This window comes from Hemitrygon akajei, chromosome 5 (assembly GCF_048418815.1).
Source record: "Hemitrygon akajei chromosome 5, sHemAka1.3, whole genome shotgun sequence".
Classification (NCBI taxonomy): Eukaryota; Metazoa; Chordata; class Chondrichthyes; order Myliobatiformes; family Dasyatidae; genus Hemitrygon; species Hemitrygon akajei.
The window spans coordinates 171451383-171470372 of NC_133128.1; the positions used below are offsets into that span (position 1 = coordinate 171451383).

The window sequence follows — 18990 nt, forward strand, 5'->3', positions numbered from 1 at the left end:
AACAGTGAGGTACTAGAATGTAACCATGGTTCAACATGGCTACCAAATTGTGCATGATAATTGTAAAATTGCAACAATGTTTTATATTTTTATTATGTGATTAAAAACTATGATCTTGTGATGTTGGTGAGGCATAATGCCTTGCTGATCATGTCTTTTGGAATGTTTGATTGAGATGTTTTAAGTTTTTGTACAGGTGTGTGTTTGAAACTCTTGTATCTTGGTTTGGCGAGAGTGCTACCAAATATACATTATGTAATACATGGGCTTCATGTTAAATTTATGTTGGGGTATTATGAATTGGATTTCACCCAGTCCCTTAATTAGTGGTTGTACAAGGTAGTTGCTTTAACAAGACACAGCATGAAAGAATTAACATTACAATGTAACACACATTGTTTCTCTGGGTTATAGGAGTTCAGATTGCTAGAATGATTTTTCAGACCAAATTTCAAATTTGAGAAGTTACTTTAACTGAAATTGCATTTAATTGTAGTGGCTGATCTCTGATTTGATTTTTCTATAGGGCTATACCAGTTCCAACTTGATTTGGAAGGCCCACTATCTTTATTCAGTGTGGGTGTCACTCTCAATTGATTATATGAGTTTAGTTTAGTACCTGCTCATCGTATGTTAAATGTGTCCAGGACGGATTCCTGTCATAGTATGTTGACAGGCCGACTAGAGGGAATGCTGTACTAGATCTAGTATCAGGTAACGAACCGGGTCAGGTCACAGATCTCTCAGTGGGTGAGCATCTGGGGGACAGTGACCACCGCTCCCTGGCCTTTAGCATTATCATGGAAAAGGATAGAATCAGAGAGGACAGGAAAACTTTTAATTGGGGAAGGGTGAATTATGAGGCTATAAGGCTAGAACATGCAGGTGTGAATTGGGATGATGTTTTTGCAGGGAAATGTTCTGTGGACATGTGGTTGATGTTTAGGGATCTCTTGCAGGATGTTAGGGGTAAATTTGTCCCAGTGAGGAAGATGAAGAATGGTAGGGTGAAGGAACCATGGGTGACAAGTGAGATGGAAAATCTAGTCAGGTGGAAGAAGGCAGCATACATGAGGTTTAGGAATCAAGGATCAGATGGGTCTGTTGAGGAATATAGGGTAGCAAGAAAGGAGCTTAAGAAGGGGCTGAGGAGAGCACGAAGGGGGCATGAGAAGGCCTTAGCGAGTAGGGTAAAGGAAAACCCCAAGGCATTCTTCAGTTATGTGAAGGATGACAGGAGTGAAGGTAGGACCAATTAGAGATAAAGGTGGGAAGATGTGCCTGGAGGCTGTGGAAGTGAGTGAGGTCCTCAATGAATACTTCTCTTCGGTATTCACCAATGAGAGGGAAGTTGATGACTGTGAGGACAATATGAGTGAGGTTGATGTTCTGGAGCATGTTGATATTAAGGGAGAGGAGGCGTTGGAGTTGTTAAAATACATTAGGATGGATACGTTCCCAGGGCCTGACGGAATATTCCCTAGGCTGCTCCACGAGGCAAGGGAAGAGATTGCTGAGCCTCTGGCTAGGATCTTTATGTCCTTATTCTCCACGGGAATGGTACTGGAGGATTGGAGGGAGGCTAATGTTGTCCCCTTGTTCAAAAAAGGTAGTAGGGATAGTCCGGGTAATTATAGACCAGTGAGCCTACGTCTGTGGTGGGAAAGCTGTTGGAAAAGATTCTTAGAGATAGGATCTATGGGCATTTAGAGAATCATGGTCTGGTCAGGGACAGTCAGCATGGCTTTGTGAAGGGCAGATCGTGTCTAACAAACCTGATAGACTTCTTTGAGGAGGTGACCAGGCATATAAATGAGGGTAGTGCAGTGGATGTGATCTACATGGATTTTAGTAAGGCAGTTGACAAGGTTCCACACAGTAGGCTTATTCAGTAAGTCAGAAGGCATGGGTCCAGGGAAGTTTGGCCTGGTGGATTCAGAATTGGCCTGCCTGCAGAAAGCAGAAGGTTGTGGTAGAGGGAGTACATTCGGATTGGAGGGTTGTGACTAGTGGTGTCCCACAAGGATCAGTTCTGGGACCTCTACTTTTTGTGATTTTTATTAATGACATGGATATGGGGGTAGAAGGGTGGGTTGGCAAGTTTGTAGATGACACAAAGTTTGGTGGTGTTGTAGATAGTGTAGTGGATTGTTGAAGATTGCAGAGAGACATTGATAGGATGCAGAAGTGGGCTGAGAAGTGGCAGATGGAGTTCAATCTGGAGAAGTGTGAGGTGGTACACTTTGGAAGGACAAACTCCAAGGCAGAGTACAAAGTAAATGGCAGGATGCTTGGTAGTGTGGAGGAGCAGAGAGATCTGGGGGTACATGTCCACAGATCCCTGAAAGTTTCCTCACAGGTAGATGGGGTGTTAGCTTTCATAAGTTGAGGGATAGAGTTTAAGAGTCACGATGTAATGATGCAGCTCTATAAAACTCTGGTTAGGCCACACTTGGAGTACTGTGTCCAGTTCTGGTCACCTCACTATAGGAAGGATGTGGAAGCATTGGAAAGGGTACAGAGGAGATTTACCAGGAATGCTGCCTGGTTTAGAGAGTATGCATTATGATCAGAGATTAAGGGAGCAAGGGCTTTACTCTCTGGAGATGAGGAGGATGAGAGGAGACATGATAGAGGTATACAAGATATTAAGAGAAATAGAGTGGACAGCCAGCGCCTCTTCCAGGCACCACTGCTCAGTACAAGAGGACATGGCTTAAGGTCAGGGGTGGGAAGTTCAAGGGGGATATTAGAGGAAGGTTTTTTACTCAAGAGAGTGGTTGGTGCGTAGAATGCACTGCCTGAGTCAGTAGTTGAGGCAGATACACTAGTGAAATTTAAGAGACTACTAGACAGGTATATGGAGGAATTTAAGTTGGGGGGTTATATGGGAGGTTGGGTTTAAGGGTTGGCACAACATTGTGGGCCGAAGGGCCTGTACTGTGCTGTACTGTTCAATGTTCAGATCACATTATTTGACCGTTGCAGTCATTCGAGGATGCTGTCTTCACTAGTTATGGTTAATAATCTGTGGAAATTATTCCTTACTATTATTTAGAGTTAATACTTTTACTGCCCCAGAAACTTGTCTATTGTCCTGCGCATTTGGAATAAAATTTTAAAAAATTATTCCATTGAAGATGTAGTATCTAGTTTCCACTTTTTTGGGGGAGGAATTTATCTGTTGTGCTTTGGTTTCTGATAGCCTTGGTTGCAGATACCGGCTATTTTCATTCATTGGTAAAGCTATGTAATCATTTGGGTTCAGTATTTTCTCTCTTGAATAATAATTTCTTGTTGTGAAATGGGGTACTAAGTGGCAGATTTTGCTTGCCTGAGCTCTAAACTTAACCCAACAGCTTTGAGGGAATATTTTTAGCAGAAGGATAAAAATCACCATTAATGTATGGTAATGACACCACCAGCTTCTCAAAGGCAATTATTTTTGGGCAATAAATGCTGTCATTGGCAGAGATGCCTGCATCCCAAATAAAAAAAATAATAATTTTGTGCAAATGCAACTGATTCTTTTTCTTTGAGTTGATGGTTTATCTATTTTGGCATGTCGTATGAAGTTAGAGAAAGACTCGGTAAATTTTCTCATATTGGGAAAGAACATTTATGGTTGTGGTTACCACAATTCTTGTACCACATGAGATTTCTGCTGGACTTTATTTTCAGGTACGACAATTCTGGCATTTCTAATCCTGCTCTGTGGTGTTGGTTTTTAGTTTATCCAGCTATCTGCTGTAATTGCTGTTCTGTTAATCACATAGCCTACATTTGTTCATAAAGTGGTCAATATTTAAACTAGTGAGGTTTATTTCCAGGCACCATGATTTTAAAATCAAGACCTTTAATTGGGACTAAGTGTATCAGAGAGATTTTTATATTTATTTTTTAAAAATCTGGCCATCTCCATTATATATTGCATTCTGGCTTATTTGTTATTATCAATGTATTTATGATTTTTATAGCATTCTTGACACAAAATATATCTTAAATTCTAATTTGATTGGATGACACAGATTATATTTGTTTTATAAAATCCACTCAAGATTTTTCATTAATACTTTGAATAATGTAACTTATTAAATTGTAGGTTAATTTGGTATTTGTACACAAATGAATAAACTATTATTCATGTATAGCTGCACTTGCTGCATTTAGCTGTTGGTAGAGTGAAAGTTGTAATACTAAATAACTTGCCATAAACAGGACAGGGTAGTTAACTTCCAGGATACAACAACAATGAGGCTTATCAGACACAGGAATGAGTAATGGTTAGGTAAGAGTGCAAATAAGACCATAAGGTATAGGAGCTGAATTAGGCCATTTGACCAATCAAGTCTGCTCTGCCATTTCATCATGGCTGATCCAGTTTTCCTCTTGGCCCTAATTACCAGCCTTCTCCCTATATTCCTTCATGCCCTGTCCAGTCAAGAATCTATCAACCTCTGCCTTAATATACATAAAGACTTGGCCTTCACAGCTGCCTGTGGCAAAAAATTCCACAGATTCACCACTAAAGAAATTAAACTAAAGAAATTCCTCATCTCCATTCTAAAAGGATGCCCTTCTATTCTGAGGCTCTGTCCTCTGCTCTTGGGAAACATCCTCTCAAGGATTCTATCCATTCTATCAAGGCCTTTCACCATTTGATCGGTTTCAATTGGGTCACCCTTTATTCTTCTGAATGCTAGTGAATACAGGCCCAGAGCCATCAAATGCTCTTCATATGACAAGCCATTCAATCCTAGAATCATTTTTGTGAACAACTTTTGAACCCTCCCTAGTTTAAGCATATCCTTTCTAAGATAAAGGGCCCAAAACTGCTCTCCAAGTGAGACCTCATCAGGCTTTATAAAGTCTCAACATTATATTCTTACTTTTATATTCTAGTCAACTTGAAATGAAGGCTAACATTGCATTTGCCTTCCTCACCACAGACTCAACCTGGAAACTAGCCTTTAGGGAATCCTGTACAAGGAGTCCCAAGTCCCTTTGTGCATCAGTCTTTTTGTATTTTCTCTCCATTTAGAAAATAACTAGCCCTTTCATTTCTTCTTCCAAAGTGCAATGACCATACACTTCCTGACACTGTATTTTCTTTGCCCATTTTCCTAATCTAAGTCTTTCAATAGCCTCTCTACTTCCCCAAAACTACCTAACTCTTCACCTTTCTTTATATTGTCTGCAAACTTTGCAACAAAGCCATTAATTCCATCTTCCAAATCATTGACATATAATATAAAAAGAATCGGTTCTAACACAGACCTCTGTTGAACACCACTAGTCACTGGCAGCCAACCAGAAATTCTTCGCCACCTCCTAATCAGCCACTGCATTATCCATGCTAGAATCTTTCCTGTAATACCTTGGGCTCTTCACTTGTTAAGCAGCCTCATGTGTGGCATCTTGTCTAATGCCTTCTGAAAGTCCAAAATAGACATCAGCTGATTCTCATTTATCTATCCTGCTTGTTATTTCTTCAAATATATGGTTTAAGATAACTTCTGGTGACACGATGAAGAAAAAAAGTGTATAAAATTTTAGCTATGTTTGTTTTATTTCCATGACAAAATTGATAATAAAAGTGAACCACTTGATTTAATTAGTGTATACAGTACTATTCATTAGTATCATACTGATACCCTTCCCACTGTATTTCATCATACCTTAGCCAATGTGTATTAGATGGTGTATCTGTACTCCAGTTCTACCACCAAGTAGAAATATCATGAGTTTCTGGTGTGATGTTACCAGCAAAGTGTCTTTCCCATACACTTCCAGCAATCTTAAAAGACCATTTCCTCCAGGATGCTCTGCTTTGCTGATTTCTATCAACATCCATACTATACTATAGCTGCACTTTTGCCATCTCCTTTCTTACTGTCTAGGAACCTGAACTTTTATTTAAGGATCAAATTGCACACACTACAAACTGTAATGGGGTGGCATGGTAGCATAATGGTTAGCACAATGCTTTACAGTACAGGTGACCTGGGTTTGATTCCTTCCACTGCCCATAAAGAGTTTGCACGTTCTCACAAGGGTTTCTGGTTTCACCAGTGCTCCAGTTTCCTCCCAGTCCAAAGGTTGGTAGGTTAATTGGTCATTGTAAATTGTCCTGTGATGAGGCCAAGATTAGATCAGGGGATTGCTAGGTGGCGTGGCTCAAAGAGCAGGAAGGGTCTTTTCGGCACCATATCTCAGTAAATAAATGAATAGCCATTGACAAAACCAAATGCCAAATAAGGGAGTGGTTACAGTCCTTTCAGTTCAGTACAGTACTGTTCCAAGATGTTTTCAACTCCTTATAAAGCCTAATGCCTGCTTAAGAACCAACACCTCGTTTTAAGATGAGGCATATTATAGCCTTCCAGCTTCACCATTATTAAAGTGCTCATGATCTTGCCTGTAGTTTCAGTTGTGTATTTGTCTGCTATTTATACCTCCCAAATACCTCCTGTTCATTATTCAGCTCTTAATTTCTTCTGCCATACATCCTTTCATCATTTAACCTGTCCCTTTTGTATCAACATTCATTTCAATAACTCCAGCAATCACCATTTTGATATGTTAGCAAATTTTCTTTTGGCAGATGCTGACTGACTTGTATTTCAAGCATTTCTGCTTTTTCTCCTCCTAATTTCTAGTACTAAATATGTTTGAATCTGTTTTGAAATCTTCATGTACGATGCACTATTCAGGCATGAATTTAAGTTGCTTGATTATTGCACTAAGAGTATAGTTAACGTTACCAAATTTTAGGTTAAAACTGGCTGTTTTTTGAGTGCAGTCATTTACTGAAAGTGGGAGATGACGATCTTGGATGTCAAGCTCAATCTTGTTTGTACAGTTGCAACAGAAGATTAGTTTTCTTTTGTGTCCAAATACTTGCAGTTAAGTTGATTTCATGAATTTCATGACAATATGTCAGATTTAATTACACTGAAAGGCTCAATGTCTGCCAATAATTTTTCAAAATAAAAACTATTGAATAAAGTGTCCACGTTTTAATAGGATATTGATTGATAAAAGTTTATTAGAAGAACTTTTGTTATCTTGAAAATATGTAGGTGAGATTGAACATGGCCTTATTTATTCCAGATATTCAAATAAAAGAAGAGGAGGATGATTCTGAATCCTGGCAACTAGCATCACAACCTTCCACAGTGACTAATGTGGGAAATGCATCAGTCCTTGGTTCCAGTGAGTTATCACAAGTATCTGTGAACCTGGAAGAGGATGGAAGTGACCAGCAGTATCAACCAGGAAAACGGCTCCGCCGAGTTGCATGTACCTGTCCTAACTGCAAGGACGTCTTGGGAAGGTACGATTTTGCTTAATACAAATTCTTATTTGCTACCTTGAAACCCTTTTTTGCCTTGACTGCTTCATTACTGTGCTCACAGTTCTGGAGACCAGCTCTTCAGAATTATATTGATTTGTTATGGAAATTTGTCTTGCTCCTTTAGACTTCAGATTTTATTAGAAAGTCCACAGTAAATTAATTTGATCTTAACTGATGATGCCTAGTCAAACTGTCAAAGACAGAAGATTTTATTTTGTTTTAAGGGTTTAGGTAATTTTTTTCCTTTCATTAAATATTTTTGTTGTACCTTCAAAATCTGTCATTTATAAAAAGATTGTAATGTGATTGTTTAATGACTATTGGTGATATCTATTGGTCAGTGCGGAATTAAATTATCCCATTCTTCCTCAGGATTTATAGAAATAATAAATGCTTCCTTTTAAAGTGAAAATCATTACCTTAAATTATATTGTATAAGCTAAACTTGGGAATTTGCTAATTTAAAATTTGGCTACTGTGCAGGACCTTCAAAATAACATGGCAGTTACGATTGCCAACTATTGGATTTTCAGAGAACTACTGTAAATCAAATGCAAATGAGCTGTTGTATACAAATTGAAATATAAACATTTTAATAACATTGTCCTTTTTAATCATCAATCTTAATTTTATTTTGCATGGACTTGTTGAAAGTTCAGAATGTGAGATCACCTTTCATTAGAATACTTAAGTCTGAACCTCAGCCAAAACACTTTCTAGCAGTTCAGAATACAGCTCTGCTTAAATTGTCACAGGAGCCAGCTCTTTGAGATTTTAAGTTTCATTGCTTACACAAAATGTTCACTTTTACAGTTGCTTTTTAAACTTACAAATTACAAGATAGAAAGAAGGCTTTCAACTCATCCATATTAGTTTAATCCAAAGTTAAATCAATCTAACTGATTCTGTACCTTACTCCTCCCACAGCTGTAAAAGATTTTGCTTCAGAGTACTAAACCAGTGCTTCTTGGATGGCTGGATTCTACCTGCTTCCACTGCCCCTTATTTTACTGCATTCTGTCTCTTCTGTCCTCACACTGTTGTGTACAAAGCTAGGCATGGAGTTAAACATCTTCTCAAAAATCACCTGAGCCAGATGCTTTCTTCAGGGTTTTTAATGAGAAAAACTTAATGAAACTGACGCAAGACAAGCAACACACCTATTAAGTTCCATACAGAATTGTGGCATGTCTGAATATACTAACATTGTCGATTATTCACATGATCACTGTTAAACAAGGCAATACATACATACAACATTCTATTGCTATTCCGTGGACTAGAGTGAACTTGTGGCATGACGATAGCTTAATAGCGATGAGTGATAACATAATACTTCAAAGTACATCTACTAAATGTTTACCAATATTGAGAAGCTCAAGACTCAGATGTTGCTGTTTCAAGGGCAAATAAAGTGGATGGAGTGGGATGTCTTTCGACCATGTGTGCTTCAAGTCGAAATCCAAATTAACCAGAAATTATGTGCAATTAAATAAGGAGTCCATAAGTCAAGACAAAAATGGGAAAGTGATTTGAATATTAAAATTGAAGAAAAAAATTGGTCAAGACTATGTCTTGAGAGTATGACAAATACAATAAACGTCCGATTAAGATTAGTGCAATACAATTTTTTACATCAACTATATATTACACCACAAAAAATAAATAAATTAAACCCAAATTTATCTGATCAGTGTTTCCGATGTAACCAAGAAATTGGTACTTTTTTACATTCTACTTGGTCTTGTTCTAAAATTCAACCTTTTTGGACAAATTTAAGAGTTTTATTGGAACAAATTATTGGAATACAACTTCCACATAATCCAATATTACTTTTACTAGGTGATATTGAAGGGATAAAACCGATATCCAAATTGAATAAATATCAGAAAGAATTTATAAAAATTGCATTGGCAGTAGCCAAAAAAGCTATTGCAGTTACTTGGAAATCGGATACATATTTAAGTATAGATCGTTGGAAGAAAGAAATTTATGGCTGTATTCCACTTGAAAAAATTATAATTTAAGAGATAAATATGAAACATTTTTAAAAATTTGGCACCCTTATTTACAAAAGATAGGATTAAATATATAGGTGCTCCGAAGATGAAATAATTGGTTACTTGGGGAAAGAAATAAATATATATACTAAAGTTATTACGAACTCCATGGAGCATGTGGGTATCTTCCAATATCCAGGCATTCCTTTTTCTTTCTTTCTTTCTTTCTTCTTTTTTTCAATAAGGATGTTAGGGGGAGGGGGGATGGGTAACACATTTTCTTTTTCACACACTTTTATTCTGTAACTATTTGAAAACACAATTTAAAAAAGTTTTAAAAAACAAAATTATGTTTTTTAAAAAAGCTTATAAATAGGAAGTGATGTTTGTATAGAGTGTACTGCATACAAAATGAACAGCACTTCTAGAGGCTGAATGCTGCCCCTCGATTTTAAGTGCATCCGTCATATCTCAGAATCATACAGTACCTTCAGCCCACTGACCTTCTTGTCAATCTTCACTAATCCTGTTTGCCTGCATTGTGACTGCATCTTTTCAATGTTTCCATAATCTTAGGTACTTCTCTGCTCCATGGGAACCACCCCAGTTTCTTCATTTTATCCTGTTACTTTGATCCCTCATCACTCAAATAATTGTAAGAAAGTTAATGTCTTTGACAATTCCCAAACAAACCCTGTCTTGAGTTTTTTTTCTCAAAACTTTCTTTTTTGCTATAGTATAATCTTCACTTCATTTATCAGTAGGACTTTTTCTGGAAAAGCCCTCTCCACCTTTGCTTGCAACATGATCCTCATTATCCCTCAAGGGTCAAACTTGCCCCATTTCAGTTGTTCTGTAATCAAAGCATTTTCCAAGCAAGGGGACTGTTTCTACATATGTGGTAAAACTTACCTCACTACACCTTTCTCAACACTGAGCCAATATTAGTCAGTTGACTTGGGGGGAGTTTTGGATGAGTAGTTACTTGTAGATAAAAATCAGAATGATGGAAGCACTTATCTTTTGCCTACTGTGAAATCCATCCACTTTTTTTCAGCTTTTTCCCCACATAACCTCACTGTCCATTTGAATTCCAAGCTGAGGCTTGACTCTCAATTAGAAACAAGTGATACTCCATGCTCATTTAACTTACTGTTTGTAAACTATCGTTGACACCTTAAGTAATGGAAACTGAGTTTCAGAAGAACTTGACAGGTGTGTAGCATCTGATTGACACTGAAGTGCTTCCACCCTCTAATCAATGTTTCAGATTAATGAACCTTTATCAGAGTTGGAAAATATGTTTATTTTCTCACTTTTCTACATAAGCAGTGTCATTGATCTTAAAGATAGATTCTGTTTCTGACTTGGTGCTGTCTGACTTGCTTCATGTTTCTGGCATTTTGCATTTTTTTTGTTTTAGATTCTCAACATCTGTAGATACTTACTCCCAGAACCCTCACTCCAGTGCTCTTCCCCCCCCCCCCCCCTACTTTGGTCATCCAAAATCTTTGTCCTTCATTCAGTTTCTTAGCCCTATTCCACTGTTTAAATCGTTCCATATTTTCATCTCTCATTTCAATTCTTCTTTAGTTTCGTTCCTCAATTTCAAATGGTGATATGGCTTCAATTGTTAGTCCTTATCAAATTTAATCATGTATCTTTTGCCTACTTTCCTCAGATCTTCATGTAATGTACATCAAGGACACAACATCATGCTAAGTGTCCATCATTCTAGGCATCAAACAGAATTTTCTGTATCCAATGTATATCTTAGGATGTGGAAGACGTTCACCAGGATGTTGTATTACATACAAGGAGAGTTATGACAAACTTGGATTGTTTTCTCTGGAGCATTGAAAGCATAGGGATAACTGAGTAAACGTGTATAAAATTATGCAAGATGTAGATAGGTTGGATGGTCAGGATGTTATTCACAAGTTGGAAATGTTAAATATTGGAAGGCATAGCTTTAAGGCAGGGATTCCCAATCTGGGGTTCACGGATCCTTGGTAATGGTATATATAAAAAAAATGTTGGGGACCCTTTAGTTTGAGGTGTGAGTGAGGTGTAAAGGAGACAAGGCAATTTTTAAAAAATTTAATTCTTTTTGGAATGGTGATAGGTACATGGATCATGTTGCCAGGATAGGTTGTGGAAACTGATGTGATTAGTTTATCAGCATCGTGTTCAGTATAGACAGTGTGGGCTGATGGGTCTTCCTGTGCTACACTGTTTTGTGTTGATGTAAATAAATTTGCTCGGGACTTGCATGGTAAATTGTTGAATTTCAGTACCTGTATAGAGTGTGTGTTGATATCAGTTGCTGTAACTATTTAATTCAATTGCTTTTGAATCTATAAGAATACTTAAAATAATATTAAACATTCAGAATTCATAGAAAACGACTGAAATCTGCCAATAATATTTGAACTTATTTCTTTTCCACAGATCCTCCAGTAACTTGGGAAAGAAGAAACAGCATATATGCCATTTTCCAGGTTGTGGAAAGACTTATGGAAAAACATCCCACCTTAGAGCTCATCTTCGATGGCACACAGGAGAACGACCCTTTGTGTGTACCTGGGTTTTTTGTGGGAAACGATTCACTCGCAGTGATGAGCTACAACGTCACAGAAAAACACACACAGGTCATTTTCATATTTCTGCCTTTTTATGATAATGATGTAGTGGAATTTCAATTATCTTGACGTAAGTTACTGGTTGTCCCTTATGAATTCGCACTTGTTCCCAGCAGACTTCTCTTTAGAGTTTAGATTTTAGCAATTTGTTTTTACAGGCACCATTATACATGCAGTACAATGGCTAAACTTCAAAAATAATTTTTCTAATTAGATTATTTATGCTAAGTCAGCTGTGAACTAATAAGATTAAATTTCAGTGAAGATTGCTAAATATTTTTCAGCTGATGGCAAGAACCAGTTAAATCCCTCCAGTCTGAAGAAGGAACAATTTATTACATATTCTTGTTTTCTATGTGATGCAGTTATCAAACCATGTTAACACACTTCATCCAACACCATGAGCTCTTAATTTATGCTGTGGCCTCCTACATGGCAATTTGTCAAATGACTTTTGGAAATGTAAAAGCTTTATATGTATCCCCTTTTTGACTCCTGTTACATTCTCAAGTAATTCAGGCCATTTTCTGAAATAGTAATTCCCTCTTTATTTAATGATCTAAGCATCTTGCCAGCAGTAAATGGTAATCTAACTGGCCTGGAGTTCTCTGTCCCCTTTTTTTTTGGAAGAAGTTGAGTCACATTGATTCTTTTTCACTCCTGTTTTCCTTCTGCATATAGCGGATTTTGAAACATACAATCGATAGGTCCACTATCACTACAACCTCCTCTTTTAAAACCCTGTGTGTTGCCCATCAGGTCCTGGCAATTTGCCAAGCATTAGTCCCATGAATTTCTCTAATATTTAATCTCCTGTGATTGGGATTTTTACAACTCCCTCCCAGTTATTTTGAAATTAGATCCTCTGTGTATTTGGGATATTTGCAGTGTCCTCCACAATGAAGACTGATGCAATAAAATCGATAGGACATTTCTGCTATTTCTTTCTTTATTAATAGACATTGTTCTCTAGAGTATGACCTGTACCATAACTGCCACATTCCTATTTAAATGCTTGGGCATAGAATGAAAGTGATTTTGATCCAAGGAAACTGGGTTGAGTAAAAAAGTGCTTTTATTTAGGTGGTTATTGGAATGGTTGCGAATTTGAGATTAGGGCCATGTATGTTTTGGTATGTATATCAGGGAAGGTTCCAAAAGAAGATGCAGAAAAACGGCATGGTAGCAGTGTTCAGCATAACTGTTACAGCGCCATTGCCCAGTGTTCAATTTTGGCCCTCCATGTATGTTCTCCACAAGACCTGGTGAGCTTGCTCTGAGGTTCCTCCCATATTCCAAAGATGTACGGGCTAATGAGTTAATTGGGTGTAATTGGACAATACGGCTCAGTTGGTCAGAAGGGTCCGTTGCTGTCAGTCATAGAGCACTACAGCTCAGAAACAGGCCATTTGGCCTATTTAGTCTATGGCCTCCATTCAGAGGGGCAACCATCTCGCACCACTCTCTGGCTTCTCCTGCAAAACCAATGTTGAATCCAGTGTACTACCTCATCCTGAATGGCAAATGACCAAACCTTCTTGATGACTGTCCCATGCAGGACCTTATTACTAATGACCATGAGACAACATCCATTGTCTTTCTTTCATCAACTTTCCTGGTAATCTCCTCAAACCTCTTAAGATTGGTTAGATGCTACCTATCATCCTCAAACAAATGCTGATTATTCGTAATCAGGCCCTGTGTATCCAAATACTTAGAATATCTTCCAGTAATTTATCCTTTATTGATGTCAGGCTCACTGGCCTATAATTTTCCAGCTTATTCATTGAGCTTTTCTTAAATAATGGAACAACATTAGCTATCCTTTAATCCTCTGGCACCTCGCCTGTGGATATTTTAAAATATCTGCTGGGGCCCCTGCATAGTTTTGATTTATCTACCCTAATTTGCCTTGAGACAGCAAGCACCTCCTCCTCTGTCTCACTGCTGTTTTCCCTCAGTTCTATAGACTCTGTGTCTATCTCCCAAATAAATACAGATTCAAAAAATCCATTTAAGATCTTTCCCATCAATTTTATTCCTTCCCGTCTATTTGCTATTATAATCGGCCCTCCTTATCCACAGGGGATTGGTTCCGAGACCCCCCCCCGTTGATACCAAAAAACACGGATGCTCAAGTCCCTTATTTAACCTGTCTCAGTACAGTGGTCTTTAGGACCCTGCGGAACCCTGGACTTTATTTAACATGTCTCTTTGCGTTGGGCATTAGCACCTAGCGGTGCAGCTCTGAATCCGCGGTGTTTCTGTTCACAAAAATAATCACGGTCACGCTTGAAAATAAGGTGGAAGTAATAAAGCGATCGGAAAGAAGTGAAACGCCATCGGTCATTGGAAAAGCATTAGGCTACAGTCGGTCAATGATCGGAACAATTTTGATGGAGCATGTGAAAGGCCCCACCCCGATGAAAGCTACAATTATTACTAAGCAACGCAGTGGTTTAATTATTGAAATACGCATGTTTCTTAAGTGTTTTATATGCATAGAAATGTAAAATATGTACTATATACTAAGAAAAACGTTTGACTAACTGACGCTAAATAATACCAAATGTACCTGTTCGGACTTCAAATCCAACTTAAAGACGGATTCGGGAACGGAACTCATTCATAACCCGGGGATTGCCTGTACTTTTAAGTCATCTCTAGATTACTTATAATACCTAATACAATGTAAATGCTATGTAACTAGTTGTTATACTGTATTAGGGAATAATGATAAGAAAAAATAGTCTGTACATGCTCAAACAACGAGTGCTAGAGAGAGAACTTACGGGTTTTCCCGATCCACGGTTGGTTGAATCCGCGCATGCAGTAATCAGAGTGGCTTTGTCAAGGGCAGGTCGTCCCTTACGAGCTTGATTGAATTCTTTGAAGATGTAACAAAAAGATAGAGCAGTGGATGTAGTGTATACAGATTTCAGCAAAGCATTTGATACGATTCCCCATGCACGGCTCCTTCAGAAAGTATGGAGGCATGGAACCCAAAGAGACCTTGCTTTGTGGATCCAGAATTGGCTTGCTCACAGAAGGAAAAGGGTGGTTGTAGATGGTTCGTATTCTGCATGGAGGTCAGTGACCAGTGGTGTTCCACAGGGATCTGTTCTGGGACCCCTTCTCTTCATGATCTTTATAAATGACCTGGTTGAAGAAGTAGAAGGGTGGGTTAGTAAGTTTGCTGATGACACAAAGGTTGGGAGTGTTGTGGGTAGTCTGGGGGGTTGACAGAAGTTATAGCGGGACAGTGATAGGATGCAGAGCTGGGCTAAGTGGCAGATGAACTTCAACCCAGATAAGTTAAATTATGGCTGAAGGATGGTTGTAGTTGGGAGCTGAACATCCAAGGTTACATGTTATATCAGAGAGATAGGAAGTTAGGCAGGGGGGTGGTGTGGCTCTACTGGTAAAGAATTACATCAAATCAGTAGAAAGATGTAACATAGGATCAGAAGGAATTGAATTCTTGTGGGCTGAGTTAAGAAACTACAAGGGTAAAAGGCTGTTGATGGCAGTTATATACAGGCCTCCTAATAGTGGCTGGGAGGTGGACCAAAGGTTACAACAGGAAATAGAAAAGACAAGTCGGAAGGGCAATGTTATGGTAGTCATGGGAGATTTTAACATGCAGGTCAGTTGGAGAAAATCATGATCTCAAGAGTGAATTTGTTGAATGCCTAAGAGATAGCTTTTTAGAGCAGTTTGTCGTTGAGCCTACTAGGAGATCAGCTATACTGGATTGGGTATTGTGTAATGAACCAGAGATTAGGAAGCTTAAGCTAAAAGAACCCTTAGGAACCTGGAGTTAGAAACTGGAAGGAGCTAATTCTGAATCCACACAGCCAAGTTTCCTTGGATCACATTCCTCCTGACTTTCTATCACGGGGAACCTTTTCAAACACCTTATTAAAATCCATGTACATCACATCCTCTGCTCTATCTTCATTAATTTATTTTGTCACTTCTGAAAAGAATTTGATCAAGCTCATGAGGCATGACCTGCCCCTCAGTAAGCCAAGCTGACTATCGTTAATCAGACTAGAAACATAGAAAAACCTACAGCACAATACAGGCCCTTCGGCCCACAAAACTGTGCCAAACATGCCCTTACCTTAGAAATTACCTAGGGCTTACAGATAGCCCTCTCTTTTTCTGAGCTCCATGTACCTGTCCAGGAGTCTCTTAAAAGACCCTATTGTATCCACCTGCACCACCATTGCTAGCAGCCTATTCCACGCACTCACCACTCTTCGCATTTAAAAAAAACTTTCCCCTTACATCTCCTCTGTACCTACTTCCAAGCACCTTAAAACTCTGCCCTCTCATGCTAGCCAGTTCAGCCCTGGGAAAAAGCCTCGGACTACCAACACAATCAATGCCTCTCATCATCTTATATACTTCTATCAGGTGACCTCTCATCCTCCATTACTCAAAGAAGAAAAGGCCAAGTTCACTCAACCTATTCTCATAAGGCATGCTCCCCAATCCAGGCAACATCCTTGTAAATCTCTTCTGCATCCTTTCTATGGTTTCCACATCCTTCCTATAGTGAGGTGACCAGAACTGAGCACAGTACTCCAAGTGGGGTCTGACCAGGGTCCTATATAGCTGCAACATTACCTCTCATCTCCAAAACTCAGTCCCATGATTGATGATGGTCAATGCGCCATATGCTTTCTTAACTCACAGAATCAATCTGCGCAGCAGCTTTGAGTGTCCTATGGACTCTGACCCCAAGATCCCTCTGATCCTCCACACTGCCAAGAGTCTTACCATTAATACTATATTCTGTCATCATATTTGACCTACCAAAATTAACTTCTTCATACTTATAAGACCACAAGACATAGGAGCAGAATTAGGCCATCTGGCCCATCGTGTCTGCTCCGCCATTCAATCATTGCTGATCCTTTTTTTTTACCCCCTCCTCCTCAACCCCATTTTCCGGCCTTCTCCCCGTTACCGTTGATGCAATGTCCAATCAAGAACCGATCAATCTCTGCTTTAAATACACTCAACGACCTGGCCTCCACAGCTGTATGTGGCAACAAATTCACCACCCTTTGGCTACAGAAATTTCTCTACATCTCTGTTTTGAAAGGGTGCCCCTCTATCCTGAGGCTGTACCCTCTTAGAGTCTCTCATCATAGGAAACATCCTTTCCACATCTGCTCTGTCTAGGCCTTTCAACATTCGAAAGGTTTCAATGAGTTCCCCCCCCCCCCCCACCCCCCCGCATCCATCTGAATTCCAGTGACTACAGATCCAGAGCCATCAAACATTCCTCATATGATAACCCTTTCATTCCTGGAATCATCCTTGTGAATCACCTAAGGACCATCTCCAATGCTGGCATATCTCTTTTAAGATGAGGAGCCCAAAACTGTTCACAATACTTGAGGTGAAGCCTCATCAGTGCCTTATAAAGCCTCAGCATCACATCCTTGCTCTTGTATTCTAGACCTCTTGAAGGGAATGCTAACATTGCAATTGCCTTCCTCACTGCCAACTCAACCAATCCTCTATCTTCCCACTAATTTTTCTTTTGTTGAATGCCCTTTCTTTTGCTTTTACAATTGCTTTGACTTCCCTTGTCAGCCATTGGTTGTACTATTTTATCATTTGAGTATTTCTTCATTTTTGGAATACACGTGTTCTGCACCTCCCTTATTTTTCCCAGAAACACACACCATTGCTGCTCTGCTGACATCCCTGCCAGTAGCTCCTTGGACTACCAACAAAATGCATTGCATTTACTTGCCCATGCTTTTCTGAGATCACCTCCAAACTCTCAGCTTCTGGCAACATGAAGCTTGAGGGTAACAAGTGTATGGTAATACAACGACCTACAGATTCCCCTGCAAGTTACAAACTCTCCTAACTGGGCTTAATTATTGTTCTGCTTAAATCCTGGATATCCCCCCAAACAGCAGTGTAAGAATGCCTTTACAAGAAGGTTCAAGATAAAAGCTCACCATCTCATCTCATTGAAAGCTAATAGAGCAATAATGCTCACCTTGCTATCTTTTGAAAAGCTGTATTACAGGTATAATTGCACTACAGCACACACATAATTTGTTACAATGTATTTTTTGAACCTATTTTTGGATTTAATTTTGTGTTTTAAACAATAAAGTAATTTAGAAAACAGTGGATCTAAAAATTAAGAACTTGGAAGAGGCCATTATAACATTGCTATAGGTTGAAAGTTACTATGAAATAGTAATTATGCAGACAGCAATTGTTAAGTTACAAAAGTTAGTATATCATGAAGTAACATTTCAATCGAGTTTTTCAGTAAAGCAAGATGCAAAAGATTGCTTTCGTATATTTTGTAAGGTAGACAAAGAGTTTGTACACTCGTGCATTAAAGATTTAAGAGGATGGTACCAGTGCTTCAGGAGCTGAATTAAAGGGAGAGGTTGAGCAGGCTTGGTCTTTATTCCTTGGAATGGAACATAGGAGATTGGGGATGATCTTGGAGATGTAAAAAAAAATACAGAGAGATATAAAAAGGCTGAACTTAAAAGAACTACGTTATACAGGGCTTAGGTTTAAGGTAAAAAGGTTTGAAAGGGATCTGAAGGGCAACTGTACAAAAGATTACCTGTATGTAGAATGAGAGGAAGTGGTTGCAGGGTTAAAATATTGAAAAATATACTTAAAAGACATTTAGCTAAGTACGTGGGTGGGAGAGGTTTAGAAAGATATGGGACTAGTTTGGTGGGCACCATAGCTGGCATAGATGAGTTGGGCTGAAGGGCTTATTTCCATTGCTGTTTCACTCTGGCTTGTTAAATTTTCATATTTTCAAGCTCAAGTTTATTGTCATCTTTCTGTACATATACAACTAAATGAAACTGTCCCTTCAAACCACGATGCATCCACAATACACATTATACACAGCACATAAAACAAAATATTACCACAAATAAATGAAAAATACATGTGAAGTGTGCAGCACAGGTAAACAGAA

At 38.7% G+C, this 18990-nt stretch overlaps 1 protein-coding gene across 3 annotated transcripts in view; it reads left to right on the forward strand.

The window, feature by feature from the left end:
- LOC140728456 (transcription factor Sp3-like) overlaps positions 1-18990 on the forward strand; it is a 60981-nt gene that overhangs the window by 38896 nt on the left and 3095 nt on the right. For all 3 annotated transcript variants that reach the window (XM_073047199.1, XM_073047200.1, XM_073047201.1), the window contains 2 exons: positions 7114-7336; positions 11809-12008. In XM_073047199.1, the coding sequence (XP_072903300.1) occupies positions 7114-7336; positions 11809-12008 (423 nt within the window). The remainder of the gene's footprint in view (positions 1-7113; positions 7337-11808; positions 12009-18990) is intronic.